At 35.2% G+C, this 16,997-nt stretch overlaps 1 protein-coding gene across 2 annotated transcripts in view; it reads left to right on the top strand.

Moving 5' to 3' along the window:
* Window positions 1–16,997, top strand: part of LOC110442509 (calcium/calmodulin-dependent protein kinase type 1-like) — a 115,647-nt gene that overhangs the window by 19,203 nt on the left and 79,447 nt on the right. For both annotated transcript variants that reach the window (XM_021486154.1, XM_021486153.1), the window contains exon 2: window positions 16,563–16,697. In XM_021486154.1, the coding sequence (XP_021341829.1) occupies window positions 16,563–16,697 (135 nt within the window). The remainder of the gene's footprint in view (window positions 1–16,562; window positions 16,698–16,997) is intronic.

Raw genomic sequence — 16,997 nt, 5'->3', positions numbered from 1 at the left:
TTAATTGCCCATCATACGCATTAATGGAAACAACAAACAGATATAATTGTAGTGTACTGACAACGGAAATGACAGAAAAAAATGATTGTCCAGTATACTTACTTACCGAGGTAACGAGTGTAACCGATATAGCTGTTAATTATAAGCTACGATGATCTCTGTCAAAGGCCCAGATCCACAACAGGTAGAGATGTATATATATCCCAGTGTTAGCGACAGTGAATTTAATTTCCTTTTATTCACACAAGGGACAGTTATTTGAGCTAGAATATTGTTTCTTTATATGATAGCATTAGTGTGTAAATATTTCTGTGTCTATGCTTTTGAACTAGTGGACATCATAAAGTAGTGATATTTTTCAGATTATTATCTCTTGCATATTCAATACCTACACCCATCTTTGTAGCCCAAAAACAAAGGATTAAACAAGTCCTGCCTTCCCTACCCCCACGTGACCCCTATCTCGACAATAGAGACACAGAGTGATCTCCCTTCCTCTTCCTTTTATGGCGCCCCCACCGTGCTGATGGCTTTTGGCTGGCTCAATATCAGAATGTCTTTTCTGAGCGTTTGGTTTACTTTCCCCGTCCTTGCAAAAACATGGATGAAATTTTGACCAGAATATTGGGTGGAGTGGGTTGGGTTATGCTGCAAAAATGTAAACATTCTGTGGTTAGACACAATTTTATCTACACTACTCCTCCAAAAGTACTGAGCCAATGCTAACGTAACTTCGCACATATCCTAGCCATCACATTAACAGTTGCATGTGTGAATCGATCGATATCCCTCCTGTTTCCATTGATACCTACAGAGCTAAACACTCCATTTACAAGCTGTGTCCACTAAGTATGCATTTCAACAAAATTTGTAAATATTTTATATTATCCAACAAGTTACGCGACGTACGGTGGAAAGCGTTAAATCCATCGTGTTTTAATCCCCTCTTAAAGTGTATGGAAATGTTTCTGTTTTTCACCTTTTCATAGATTAAAAAGATATAGAATATAAAGACTTCACAAAATTATTGCCAATGTGAACATTTTCACACTATGATCAGTTTCAAGGACGGCAATGTGAACATTTTCACACGCGGAAATTTCTGCTTTTACAGTATTATTATTGTACATAGGAATGCATATTAAATTATAGACTTTCGTATTAAATTATGATGTAGTTTAATTTCATGCAGTCCTGAAAAGCATTAGCCAATTATTTTATTGATACAATATAAATGTCCCCTTCAGGCATTGCATTAAAATGGGAAGGAGGAATTTTATTAGTTTGGCTCTGGAATACTGCGCTACTTAAATCATCTGTATAATCAGTTAAAATATTTAACGACCAAATAAGTCCTAACAAATACAGCCAGAGATAATGGAGGTTTAACACTGCATGTGTCTGGCTGTCCCCGATATGATATGTACGGAGATGTCATTAGCTCTTATAGCACTTCGGACAAGTTGGCCAAGTATTTGGACACCTACTCATTTCTACATATAGTTACCATGAAAAACGGTCTTCTTTCGTATTGGTCTCATATGCGTATGATCTTCAGAACTGTCCAATCATCACGTTGAGTAGGGTCAAGGACAGGTGCCGGTCAATTACTCTGGAGGGTGCTGAGGCGGCAACTAAAATATCCAGCGCAAAGTGACATATTTTTGTAGCTGATGAAGTAAAAATCAAATTATTTCCGCCAAATGGAATTTGATTTGGAAACGGAAGAGAGGTAATGTGTGTACTTCTGCTGAGGGCTGGATATCAGTCGGTTGAACCAGTCGATATCTCAGACAGCCATGTTTCTTTTCGTACTTGTTTTAGAGCGTTCTGTTTGTGTTATGTTAAGATGTACCCTGGACAAAGGACACTTGTGTCTTGAAACACCAAATCCAATTTGTTTATTAGTTCTGGAAAACTGGCTTAATGCTTGTGCGCTTATAATAGTTATAAGTTTAAGGTGCTTTATAGATGTTGTGGATCAATAAGTAACGAGGTCATAATGCGGTGATTATTTAGAGTGAATTTCGGGTTGTTATAAGGTCCCTTCCACCAAATAATTTCTGTTGTATTTTCCCAATATCATAGCAAAAATTGATTGATTTTCCCAAAAATATGCTTTTTGTATGCAATATTTTCTCAATGCACTTGCCCCTTTTTGAACAAAGTTAGAAAAATATCTCTCATATAAAGGTGTTTGTATAGTAGAGAAGATCGTACATAGACTTAAACATAAAATAAAGTATTTTTGCATGAGGGTTGGTCCTAAATAAAGGGATTTACACAAGGGTCAGTCCTGAAAAAACAAAGGTATTGCACAGTAGAGGTGATCTTAAAACAAAGGTGTCTGTACTACAGAGGTGGTCATATAGAAGAGGTGGTCTTATAAAACAGGTTATGTAGTAAAGGGGTAGTTATAATGGTGTCAAATATTTCTTCCACAAAATCTGAACTTTACACAAAAGGAATAATATGTGATCTTACAGTTGTGACATTATTGTTTGGTCACAAACTGGCTTATTGTCGTTGACAGTTGCTAATTATTTTACATATAAAAAGTTGTACTCTGCTTTGCCATGTACAGTTGGTATGCGGCTAACGCATGCACTAGATGTACAGTTGGTATGCGGCTAACGCATGCACAAGATGTACAGTTGCCTCAGCCACTGGGCAAGAAAATGTGGCAATCAGCTAATCAAGTTATTGCAGTTAGAAGCCGGGGACGATGGGGTAGCTGTAGGATTAGTAGTCCCGGTGGTAAAAGCTGTAATGAAATTTGACTCGGTGATGGCCTCAGTGCACTACGTACTGGAAGGTCAGTTCTATGGTCATATCCGATTGTTTTCAGGTTTGTCACGGTTATGTTTCAATTAGGTAACCACACTTGTGTCTTCGGTAAAAGATGCTGATTCAATTACAGTTGTGGTGCCTGTCTTTGTCCAACATGAGGTCGGGATGTTTTGACAGTATTTGCACTCGGACCTAACAGACTTTTTCACGTTTGCGTTCACAATAATCCCTGAGACTTGATGTTGTTGTATGACCTGTATAAAAATACCCATAGAGGTCACATTGAGAGTAGGTTACAGCTACCTCCGAAGATGTTTATTTCTAAAATTATCAACAAATGTACTGTAGGGCTGGGTCACAAGGATTACAAAGGTCATGGCTACAAATAGCATTAACCCTTAGAAACAAGGTAAAAGATCACAGGGGTCAGGGTCAATTGATAGCATTGATGGAAAGGTCAAGGATCAAAGGGGTCAGGGTCAATATATAATATTGGAAAAAAGGTCAAGGCCCACAGCGGTCAGAGTCACAAAAGACATCACAGATGACCGTGTCAGTAAATAATAATGGGGCAAGTTCAAAGTTTATAGAGGTCAAGGTCAATTGATAACACTAAGGGCAAGGTCACTAGGGTCACAGAGGGTCAGCAAATGGCAAAGTGAGCAATTATACCAGGGTTATTATGAAAGTACATGTGTTTGTTAAAGAGGTTCATAGCACAGATTTTTAACTAAGTAGGGTCAGGCCCTGTTAGATGTTGGCAGCAGCTTAAAGTCTTTTTGTTTTATTATTTTTATTGATTTCGGGTCTAGTCTGTCATTGATGGATCAATGAGTTTCTCATCAGCTCAGTTTAGCCTTGACAATAAAACGTGTTAGAAATGGAATTGATTGAGAGTAATCCCATCCCAAACAGATAGACAAGTTCTCCCTGACCAGGCAAGTTCTCCCTGACCAGGCATGTAGCTATAGATTGCATCAGTTTCCAAATGAGTTGGATTGTACAAAAAAAACTCACAATTATTCTTGATTTCGAAATTGTGTTCTACTAGACATAGTGTTTTTGAAGCACTGCTGTAATTCCCTTATGTCTGAAATTTAAAATAACTTGTGTTGTTTTATAAGGTGAAACCTTGTCAGTATATATATAGTTTTTATGATTGAATATTGAAGAATTATTCTACAAATTCAAGGAACCAAAGAATATGGACTAGCGATGATCCTATGTAGACCAAAATTCTGCTATATATTGAAAGAAAATTATGCGCTTGAAGGAACAAGGTTCTACTGTTGACATCCAGCAAAGTGTCTCGGTTTCAAGATCTAGATCAGTGAAACTGTAATATCTGGCCCAATTCTTTTTCGCTACTTACAAGATTCCAGTCTATACACAGAAACCAAAACATCCAGACTAACAAGATTCCACTATACACAGAAACCAAAACCTCCAGACTAACAAGATTCCATTATACACAGAAACCAAAAACTCCAGACTAACAAGATTCCACTATACACAGAAACTGAAACCTCCAGGCTAACAAGATTCCACTATACACAGAAACCAAAACCTCCAGACTAACAAGATTCCACTATACACAGAAACCAAAATATCCAGACTAACAAGATTCCACTATACACATAAACCAAAACATCCAGACTAACAAGATTCCACTATACACAGAAACCAAAACATCCAGACTAACAAGATTCCACTATACACAGAAATCAAAACATCCAGACTAACAAGATTCCAATATACACATAAACCAAAACATCCAGATTAACAAGATTCCGCTATACACGGAAACCAAAGTCTCCAAGGTAACAATATTTCAGTTTAAACGGAAACCAAAGTAGCCGAAGTACCAAGATTTCAGTTTACACGGAAACCAAAGTATACTGGGTATTATGATTTCAGTTTACACGGAAACCAAAGTATCCTTGGTAATATGATTTCAGTTTACACGGAAACCAAAGTATCCAAGGTAACAAGATTTCACTTTACACGGAAACCAAAGTATCCTGGGTAATATGATTTCAGTCTACAGGGAAACCAAAGTATGCAAGATAACAAGATTTCACTTAACACAGAAACCAAAGTATCCAAGGTAACAAGATTTCAGTCTACACGGAAACCAAAGTATCCAAGGTAACAAGATTTCAGTCTACACAGAAACCAAAGTATGCAAGATAACAAAATTCTACTTTACACAGAAACCATAGAATCCTGACTAACAAGGTTCTACAATATGAAGAAACCATAGAATCCTGACTAACAAGGTTCCACTGTATAAAGTTACCAAAGAATCTTGACAAGCAAAATTCCACTGTAGTGACAAAGTAGTGCACTAGCAAAAAACAGTTTCCAAAGTTCCACTGAAATGGTGCGGACTTAAATGTACTCTGTGATCTCAAGTGTAGATCCTTCAGACACAAGATTGTCCGACCCGTGGCCGTTATTACCTGGTAGTGATTACCAGGTAAAAGTCAACAACTCCTACACCTGCTTGTCAAACACTTGACTTACAACCTACCTTCTGTTGACATATCTCCAGATCTACCATAGTAAGCAATGCCATTACCGTATTTCACAGTTGATAGGCCCATGCTTGGTAATAAGCCCACCCCTTTATTTAACAGGTGTTAGAGATGAAGGGTTTGTCTGACAGTAAGTCCTTACAATATTTCAGAATCAAATAAGATAATAAATATGGTATCCACTATTTTTCAAAGGCTATAGTTTTGTTGGAATTTAAAAGGATATTTTTATGTTGTGCTTGGTACATATAGCACCCGTGGGCTTATCTTAGGTAATATACGATAGAAGGAAACAGGAATAGAGATAATGAGGACCCTTTTCCAAACTTAATAGTAAGTTCTCAATATATTAAATTGATGGGCAATACACAGATACAATGTATGGTCAACATATTTCATGGTACCGTATAGAAGAGGTTTAAGTAATTCTCCTAGTGTATAAAGCTAACAATACTTTATTAGAAGTTCTGTTTACTTACCTGCCATCATTAATATTTCAGGTGTGGATCTGTTCAGAGTTTGACAACATCCTTGTTTACTTGTTTACTAAGAGGTCGTCAATAACTCCTTACGGTGGAGATGTGTTGTAATCACTTGAAGCTGGGGTCACCCCATGGCCTTTTAACTTCGAACCTTAATATGGACCAATGTGGAAATGATTGAAGTCCCCAGCCTAAACTTAAAGCCATGTATACGAAAAAGACTAATACAGATAGAAGCTATCAGGAGAAGAAGTCATTATGTGCAGATCCTGACCCTATCAAAAAAATATATAAAATTGTTTACACATATCCTAGGCTACTAGTATTTACTCATGGGTCTGGCCCCATCCCAGGGAACCTGTTTGCAAGGTTACTTTTAATGAGAAAATTCTGCCTTGATTGCTTTGATTATCCAGGTGAGCGATACAGGCCCAGTGAGGGCCTTTCGTTTGAAATTATCACAAACAATTTGCTGATCAAGGGCTAGCTTCTTACAATTACAAATAGCTGTAGAGTGTCGCACCCAAAACAATGGTAATAATTTACATAACAATATGATATACTCAATACTTCACCTGTAAATCAAGAGTTCTCAAGTTTAATGACAACTTTTTAAGATATTTATGGTATGTTTCAAAACTAGTGCTAACTGATTTGGGTAAATGTGAAATCTCTAAATTTCCGAGAGTTTATATCATTAGCTTATCCTAAAGGAGTTTGTTTAAGTCTCTGTTAACGTGAGTGTATATACTTTCAGTTTTAAATCCTTTTCCAACCGGTAAGATATGTCAATGAGTAATCACAGGTAAGCAGTACAAACTTTGTAAAACGTAAACAGGTAACTGAGCTCATATAGTTTCGTGTCATGCTACTTTGACTTTCTAATTACATTTTTTTTGAAAATGATTAAAAATCAATTATTCATTCGATTGCTATCACAGGTCTGGTTTAATCATGATACTTGTGAAGGTATTACATTAGATACAGGAATGTATTGAACAAAAGTTCCGGTGTAGAAACAGTTGATAGAACGCTTTACAACTAGTACCGAAATGTTGGTTTCCTGTGGATAATGGGTCAATAAACAAGATTTGAAAATAAGATATTTTTTATCTGAATTGTGAATTTAAAAAGAATTAAACCACCCAATACTTTCCATAAAGAAAATCAACTGAGCTAGCAGGTTTTGGTACGCTTACACACTTGCCAACTCTCCCTATTTAGGAAGGAGACTCCAGGTTTTGTACCCTTAAATTTAGCATTTTCAACCAATGAATTTGCTAAACAATCTCTATATTCTAAGATTAATTGTTATCCCCTGGCAACGAAAGTTTAAGGGGATATAGGATTCTGCCTGTACGTACGTATTTACACTCTTTGTCATCGCTCTAGCAACTTCATTCCTCAACGAAACTTTATGAAACTTCATACAAGTGTTTAGTATGACAATACCTTGAACAAGTTGTCGTTTCGGGTTTCTACGTTGAAGGTCAAGGTCACTGTTACTATTTTAAGAAAAACATTTGTCATCGCTGTAGCGACCTCATTTCCTCTTACATACCTGTATACGTGTGTCACAATGTGTGAATTAATGCGAGGGGATTTGTATCACTTGTAATGCGTTGTTTTATTTGAAAGAACAACTCAAAATATGTCATTTAAAGGGTCCCCTTGTCTCCAGGGGGTATACATGGAAATTTCAAAAGTTGGCAAGTATCCACTTACACTGAACCCTTCGTTAACTACGGAGAGGATTAAAGAACCTTGGTCCGTAATGTGATACACAACATACATTTTATGTAGATAATAGAGAGTCATGTTTAATTGCGTAGTTCAAATTTTACTTATATTCCACACCAGAATACGATGGTGGTAGTCGTTGAAAAAAAAAAAAAAAAGTTACGACATGAAAGCTGCTAGTCGAGTAGATATGGACGGCCAATTATTCCTTGATTCCTGATTTACTTATATTTTGTGCAATATTAAACTGGAACTTAAGAATTGGCACTGACAGCAGCAGTGTGTCCCACAAATATGTAAAGTCGTCGTTCTGAAGATAGGACAATCATCGTAAAAAATACTACTGTTTGAATGTTTGCAAAGAGTTTGTTCAAGATTAAAGAGAGTCAATTTGTTAAACATTGTCTTTTTCTTTAAAATAAAAACCATTGTAATACAAGGTAAGGGCAGTGGTTGTTCCATTCCCCCTACAGCAGAGAAAAAACTCAGGTTCTTTACAGAATCAACATTAAATTAGTCGTGTCTATACAACAACGTAATTGGTTTATTATAAATCATGCAGCAAATTACGACGGGCCAATTATTTTCCACTATAGGTCTCCAGACCCTCAATGCTGTGAAATGTAACGTGTGTTGTAAGCAACTACTTTTACATGTTCCTGCTCATCCGACTTGATATTTAAATTTCATCAAACATGTTTAGAATTTGTCAATCTTTGTATTTATACAGTCTTGTTTGTTTATTCAACATTTTAATGCATTATAAATGGTTGATCACGTCTCCTAATGGAGTGATTTGTGGTCGATGATAGGTTGTGATGAATTGCCTGAACGTGTTGTAATTCAAAGAATTCACTGCACAATGAATACCTGATGAAATGTAACCGTAGTCTTTCCAATATACACTCTTGTACCAAAACATTAGTATACCTAACTTACACTCATGTTCCAAAACCAGTCTTTCTAATTTACACTCTTGTTCCAAAACCAGTCTTCCTAATTTACACTCTTGTTCCAAAACCAGTCTTTCTAATTTACACTCTTGTTCCAAAACCTGTCTTTCTAATTTACACTCTTGTTCCAAAACCAGTCTTTCTAATTTATACTCTTGTTCTAAAACAATAGTCTTCCTAATTTACACTCTTGTTCCAAAACCAGTCTTCCTAATTTACACTCTTGTTCCAAAACCAGTCTTTCTTTTTTACACTCTTGTTCCAAAACCAGTCTTCCTAATTTACACTCTTGTTCCAAAACCAGTCTTCCTAATTTACACTCTTGCTCTAAAACCAGTCTTCCTAATTTACACTCTTTTTCCAAAACCAGTCTTTCTAATTTACACTCTTGTTCCAAAACCAGTCTTTCTATTTTACACTCTTGTTCCAAAACCAGTCTTCCTAATTTTCACTCTTGTTCCAAAACCAGTCTCTCTAATTTACACTCTTGTTCTAAAACAATAGTCTTCCTAATTTACACTCTTGTTCCAAAACCAGTCTTCCTAATTTACACTCTTGTTCCTAAACAAGTCTTTCTAATTTACACTCTTGTTCTAAAACAATAGTCTTCCTAATTTACATTATTACCCAATAGTCTGTATAAATTATAATTAGTCATTTTTGACTGTTTCTGGGTTTTTGTCCAATTTCGGCTGTAGGGGTGAAACAGTCAAAACTGTTTTCCCGGTCAGAGCGAACTGTTACCCGGCACGAATTTGATACGCAGAAATCCCCCCTCGAGAGCCCCCTTCAAGCGTTTCGGTGACCGCGACTCAGTGTTGAAGCAATGGCAACATTGCATGCAGCATTGATACTAATTTTTATTTGGTAATAAAACAATTGTTTCATGGTTATTTTGGGAACAGTCAAAACTATCATCCCTCGGTAGGGGGAATCTCTGTGGAACTGTTCCCCAGGGCTTCCCCCTACCTCGGGATGATAGTTTTGACTGTTCCCCAAATAGCCATGAAACAATTGTATACTCTTGTTCTAAAACAATAGTCTTCCTAATTTACACTCTTGTTCTAAAACCATTGTCTTCCTAATTTACACTCTTGTTCCAAAACATTAGTCTATCTTACTTACACTCTTGTTCCAAAACATTAGTCTTCCTAATTTACAATCTTGCTCTAATATTTGCCTCTTTTCCTTTTTCATCGCTAGGAATGTCTTCAGACATTTGTTAAACAACAGAAAGATTGTCTACTACTGTTGCTCTGATTAATTCATGTTGTTGAGGTGTTGTCAATTATTCATGAAAATCAATTAATTGATCCTTTAAAGTTAATGATAATTTTCGACTAATTTTCACTCTTACAGAGAATATTTTTTTTAACTTAAATTCATCTAGTGAGTTGTTCATTTTCGGCAAAATGATACCAAATGTTGTTAATTAACAACAAAGTTCAGTGGCCAAGTGTGTCCATTGGCTAACCAATCAGAAGTGGTGTTTCAATTCAAACACCAAATAGCTATAGAGGCAAATGATGCAATACATTACCAGCACTATACAAAATGATTTATGATTGAATGCTTAGTATATAAGACTGTATATTTGGTATAAGTAATGAAAAGATAACCAAACTTGTATAAATAGTCAATCCAGAAATTGTCTCAATTTAGTCTAGTTTATTTTCATATATTATGATCAATCACTACTCAATAATCTTTTATTTGATTACAAGTGATGAACAATGTTGAATTTGTGAGTGATTCCCAGGACAGAAGTAGATATAGGAGAAAGCTATAAACTTAGGATCACCACTAAACAAAATATTTCAAGATGTTTCACATAACACATCTTTATTAGCACTTCTTACAGCAAATAATAAAAACCCCAACCTTTTTGAACTTTTGAAGCAGTAGGACAAGTTTTCACTAAACTATGATACTTCCCTTTTAAGGGTTTAAAACTGATGTCAAAGTCTACAGTCAATGTTTGTTTTACTTAAAAAGGGTCACCAAAATAGATCTATTCAATATTGACAGTTCAGGATAAATAATCATGGTTGCAACCACTTTATATTCCTGGCACTTCAAAGGTCACTACTGGCTTCACAAATAAAAGATATTTATCATAGCTATTTTTATAAACAGTCATAAAAGAGAAGTATTAATAGCTAGACTGGTTCAGGTGTTCTAAATTAAGGACATTTGTACTAAGCTCAAACATTTTCCGGATGTAATTGATTAGTTTTAGTGCTCATAGGTAAGTAACAAATTGGAGAAATATTTTCTAAGGATATATTTGTTTGGTTTATAGGTAACAACTGGATATTGTAAGGAGATATTTGATTGGTTTAAATGCTGGATGGTACCAACTGGATATTGTAAGGAGATATTTGATTGGTTTGTTTGCTGGATGGTAACAACTGGATATTGTAAGGAGATATTTGATTGGTTTGTATGCTGGATGGTAACAACTGGATATTGTAAGGAGATATTTGATTGGTTTAAATGCTGGATCAGGTAACAACTGGATATTGTAAGGAAATATTTGATTGGTTTAAATGCTGGATGGTAACAACTGGATAGTGTTAGGAGATATTTGATTGGTTTAAATGCTGGATGGTAAAAACTGGATATTGTAAGGAGATATTTGATTGGTTTAAATGCTGGATCAGGTAACAACTGGATATTGTAAGGAGATATTTGATTGGTTTAAATGCTGGATGGTAACAACTTGATATTGTAAGGAGATATTTGATTGGTTTAAACAGATGCTATCAAGGGTCCCTGTACCACTGCTGAAAACTGTAACGAAGGGTTGGAAACTATTTTTCCCGGCTTGACTATAGCTTTAATAAATTATTTCTGAAAAGAAACTCATACCTTGCCAGACTTTTATGAGAAATAATAATGATGAAGTAAACAAAAAGCTAGTTCAACAACATGTACAGTGGCCTGGAGTGTAAAAAAGTTATCAGCAGGGCTATAGACTGGGTTTCGAACCCTGGACTTCAGATTGATATACTATCGCTCTAACTGATTGCACTACGTACCAGGTCAACAGAATTGGCCCAATCGTGCTACAGTTATTTATAAATGGAGGTTAAGAAGAGGTTACTGTTGCTAGGAAAAACTACAGTGTATAAGTTTGTTTCATCAGTAAAGAAAATTTCATGAGAACAAGCTTTATTTATCTGTATTTTGTATCACATGTCATATTCACACCCATTCCCTTCCTCATACGAAGTACCAATAGTCTTTTTAGTGTTATGAAAAGAGGACATTTTATGTCTATAGAAATTAATCTGAAGATATTACTTGTTGGCTAGGGTTTTTATTATGCGAGCTTTTTATTATTGTCGAAAAGCTTTTCAAATGTAAAACTTGATGCTGTTAAAAAGTGACGATATGATGTCATAAAATATTGTTTTTGTAAGACAATTAGCATCAGGTTTTTAGTATTCATTCGTTATACCAGCCACTCTAAAAAGAATTTCATTAGGACGTTGGTATACGGTATAATTGGTCTACACTATACTTGATTCTAGATCTTGATATTATATTGAAATTATTGAAAAAAATGTTAAAAAAAAGTTGAATTTTATTTTATTTCATCCAGATCAAGGTCTTTAATGTTGGTTTAAAATGACACATAGTTATATATATAATTATTGTCAGTATGCAGTTTCAAAAACTGATGTGTCATTGTTAGTATATATACACTTAATTACTACAGTGTCTAGACTAGTATAGCCTTGTGTTTGTCGGGACTAAAATTATATTGAGTTGTTACCCTTTGATATAATCTTAAAATTCAGTGTGCATTAATTTTTGCACTTTTTGTCGTAACAGTGGAAACATGAATACAAAAGTAGTAAACATGTGTGTATTGAGTTCGTGTTCTGTTCGGAGCTGAAAGAAAGTCGCCACAAGCCTGTGGTTTTATACTGTATGTGGTATCATTGTACCACACTCCTGTATTGTATGATCTAACATTATATGTGTTATACGGGGGAGTCTGGATAACTCAGCATCCGTTGTTTCCAGCTAAAGCAGGATGGAATGTGAGCCAGATTAATCATGAATACACATTTCTTATAAGGAAAGTCCTTTAATCTGTCCACAAAATTACTGGCTGGAATGAGGGACAACTATAGATTAGAAATGGATTTATTTACAATTTTCAACTGTATGCATTTATGGTCCTTTGACTTTTGTATACTAAAGAAGTAAGGATTTTGTTAAAGCTGAGCTTTTAAGTGTCAAAGACTTTGTTAAAGGAGGTCTATGGAGGAATTTAACTCAATCATCCCTATTTATTTTAGTTGGACTTGCCCAGACTTGGTAAGGTTCAAATGTGAATTCAGGGTTGAATGGGTTAATAATGAACCTGGACTAGGTCAATCACTGATGACCAGAAGGCTCAGTTGTCAGAGTGCCTTAGTTAGAGGTAGAAAATCTGGGTTTCCAGGTTAGAGGCCAAACGAACAAAAATCTAAATAATTTTTTGGAACTCCAGAAAATGTTTCAGGGAATTGGAAACCAATTAATTATATTGTTACCATAGAAACCAAAAACAGAATCCTTGACAAAACAGAAAATAATTGTGTTAATTGAAATGGAAAAAAAATGGCTAAGAGAAAGCAATAAAAGCAAAGTGATCAGAAGACCTGACAATGTACCAAGGACCACCAAGTACAAGTAAGAATGGTGGAAAGGTAAGGTGTGAAAGTGCCTGAATAGCTCTCAGGACACTTTGTTTGAGGACTATAGAAGATGGCAGGAGACCCGTGACTGCCTAAATGTCTTAATAATTGATAATGCTGAGGTGGGAATTGATTGGTTTACAGAAGAATGGCTGGAATTTAATCATCTTTTCAAAACCAATAAGTTAGACAAGATTCATTTACTCCCATCATTGTGTGGGTTTTACTAGGTCTTTATGGCGAAGATTAAATCTTAAGTGCTCACAGACACTCCGATATTCTTCCTGAGTCGGAGTTGTACCTCAGGATACAGATGTTCTTTGATAAAACGTATCAGTCTACAATGACATGAAATCATTGGCACAATCCGATATGGCTGCAGTGTAAAGATTACTTCTCCTCGTATATAAATATTATTGGCTACCTAAACACTTGTATTTCAAATAATGATGAATTTCGAAGGTGACAAAAGATGTATATATACCTGCAAATAGCTTATAATTGGTGTAATGTTATTAAAATATTTCTAATATTGTTTTTTTTTTCTTATTCAGTTTTCACTAAAGGATATATGCTACCTTATGTTGACATGCACCTCAGTTACTTAAAGAGTGAAATTATTTTAAGAAGATTAATTTGCACATGCTAATTATGATTAATTGACTTTTTTTAAAAGCTAATTGATAAGTGTAGAAGCATGTTAGTTGACAAGGTATATATATGGATCAAAGCTTATTAATCAGTATGTATGAAAAGTTGCAGGTATACATTTATTTGGCTTATTATGAACTTATTAAAAAACAATATAGGGAGATAAACACAACAGATATAATATACAGTGTAGCATATAGTTATATCCTTAAGTTAGATGTTAGCATAATAAGATCTTCCTGGCAATATACTATACATCATTCAGTTTTTTACTCGTAACTGATTTTTATGATGTGCGATACGATACATACTTACCATAAGTTTGTGGATTCCCTGCCAAGTCGCCTAACGTTGTTCATCCCTCGACAACCTGCAGTTGGCCTCCACAGTCTGCACAGATTTTAGTGTATTCTAGAATCTCCTGCATTTCTTTGCTCAGCTTTGAGAATGTTTACAAATCATGTATTTAACCGTTTAATATTCGAGCTCTCCTTTAGACAAGACATATATACTAGTACTGGATATCAGAACTCAAATAGTAATGGTTTAAAATGGTGTAACTACCAATTTCGATGACTTTGAAAAGTTTATTTACTGAAAAGACCTGCAATGAGCATGCTTGACCTTGACCTGCATGTCGACAATCTTTGACCTTCATTTCATTGCTGAGAACTCGCCAGGTGTGCCCCCTTTCCGCACCTTTATTCTTCTTCCTGTGTGGCATCGTGTTTGTTTCTCAATGTGATAATGACACACTGTGTGAGCTCACAGGTACACATAGGACTTGCTTCCAGTAGAAGTTGACTTCCACCGCACTGTCTGACAGCTGCTGGAGTGCCGTGTACCCACATGCAAAATATAGCTATTTACAACAAAATTTAGTTAATCCTCCCACCTTTCCCAGCAAAAAGTAACTGGATTTTGAGACAACTCGGGCTATACAGCTGGGATAACTTTATTTAAAAAAATGTCCAATATGTGTCCAAGACACTAACTAGAAAGTGGGACAACCAGTTTAGTGATTTGTGACTGGATGGATACAGTTCAACTGTATTTAACCGTAATTGGTTTTTATCCAGTACTTGATGATTCCATAGTCCAACAAATACAATTTATTTTCAATATTAACCTTTACAGATTTTTACAGATTTTTAATAGCAACAAAGTTTATTGATAACAGTCCAAAGGATATGATCCAGTACTTGATGGTTCTAAAGTCCAACAAATACAATTTATTTTCAATATCAACCATTATAGATTTTCAATTTCAACAAAGCTTATTGATAACAATCCAAAGGATATGATCCAGAAATTGATGGTTCTAAAGTCCAACAAATACAATTTATTTTCAATTTCAACTATTATAGATTTTTAATTTCACCAAAGTTTATTGATAATAACAATCCAAAGGATATGATCAGCAGGCCTAGCCTAGCCTACTTTACCAAGCTAATTGCTTACTGGCCATTCTAACTATTTGTTGACGAGAGGAACTATACCGGTCAGAAACCTGTTCGGACTTCTGTGGACAATGTTGACTTAGCTAGTCCTTGCCAATGTAGAATAGTATGTGTGATGTTTGGTCGGTCAATTTGATAATGACCAATTACAGGTATAGGTAAATAGATTTATTGATCTTTGTGTAGATGAAATCAGGTCAAAACTCAGTGTTAATGAAAACGTTTCATTTAGCTGTAGAATTTTGCGGTAATGTTTTCCAACAAGTTTAAAAGGTCAGATTTGTATTAGCCACTTGAAATAACAGCCGTGTCCACATTGATAATAGTTTAACACTCTGTAAATCTCAGTATGGTAAAAGATCCTATTTACTTATGTAATTGGATATTCAATGTAATTGGAGTTCTCAAAAAAGGAATTATGATATCAAATTTCGGCAAAGGAGATCTGAAAAAAAAAATGAATAAAAAAGTAGATTTTATATATGTTTGTGATTTTTTTTTTTTTTTTGTAAATGGTTTCCATCACTTGCGTAGGAATGTTTAAAATATGTGTAAAATGATTTACAGTAAGCATCTGTCGGGATAGGTGTAGTATACTATATTTGGGTATTGGATTGATGATATCCAGCAAGAGAGATTTGGTACTAACGATTATCTTGGGAATGTCCTCTACGTTTGAGGACATATGACTTGTTACGATAGCCTCACCTCCACGCTATGTAGACATTTATATCAAGTCACGAAATTGCGAAATTGGATTCTCATTAATCTGGATTTTTTTTGATATTTTATAACTTTAATTTCTTACACGAAAAATGTGTTATGAGATTTTTAGGCCGCTACAACAGTTGAAATGGGAATACAGTTCATTCTTTTCCCTTTTGATATTCTGTCATTCTGTCTGTCCTTATGACATCTTTGGTTAGGTTTCGATTTTAGCTCAAAGCGCAAAAATTGAAAGTCCAACGATCATCAAACTTCATACTCTTAAAGCTGTAAGTGTAAGACAAAAAGCTTCAATCAAAATTAAGAAAAAATAATTATTCACAAAATCGTTATTTACTACTTCACAGACTGTGGTTAGACTTTGCATTTAACTCTGTATCTGTCAAAACCAGAGCAAGGTCATATGTATGTTTTGCAGACTTTTTCTAGTTTCAGAAAGAACAAAATATCCAGCTAATGACTTTCTCTGTACAATGGTCCTAATTAGCTAATTGTACAACTACATTTTCTCTTTTGTTCTATTTTTTAGGGGTGCTTTCTCCGAAGTCTCCCTTGCTCAGGATACGCTGGAATCGTCAAAACTTGTAGCAATCAAATGTATCAACAGAAAATGTCTGGCAGGCAAGGAAGAATCCCTGGAAAATGAAATAGAAGTTCTACGCAGGTATGTCATTTTTATACAGGGGTCTGCACAATTACAGGTTTCATCTGAGTTTCTGAACCCTTTCACCCCTAGGTAATTTTAGTAGACTCTACCATACATTGATCTGAATGAGTCCATTATGGTCTACAGTGGTGAAAGGGTTAAGTAAGGTATAACATACATAAATGAAGTTCAAGGTAAGTGTGATATCAGAATGAACAACATTTTGACTACCATATTTGACCGCAAATAAGCCCCCACCCCTAGTGAAAAAACATAGACCAAAATTATGGAGGGGGCTTAATTGCGAGCAACCCTCCC

This window comes from Mizuhopecten yessoensis, unplaced genomic scaffold (genome assembly GCF_002113885.1).
Source record: "Mizuhopecten yessoensis strain PY_sf001 unplaced genomic scaffold, ASM211388v2 scaffold716273, whole genome shotgun sequence".
Taxonomy (NCBI): domain Eukaryota; kingdom Metazoa; phylum Mollusca; class Bivalvia; order Pectinida; family Pectinidae; genus Mizuhopecten; species Mizuhopecten yessoensis.
The sequence above is the reverse complement of the archived record's forward strand: the minus strand, read 5'-3'. Positions and strand labels throughout refer to the sequence as shown.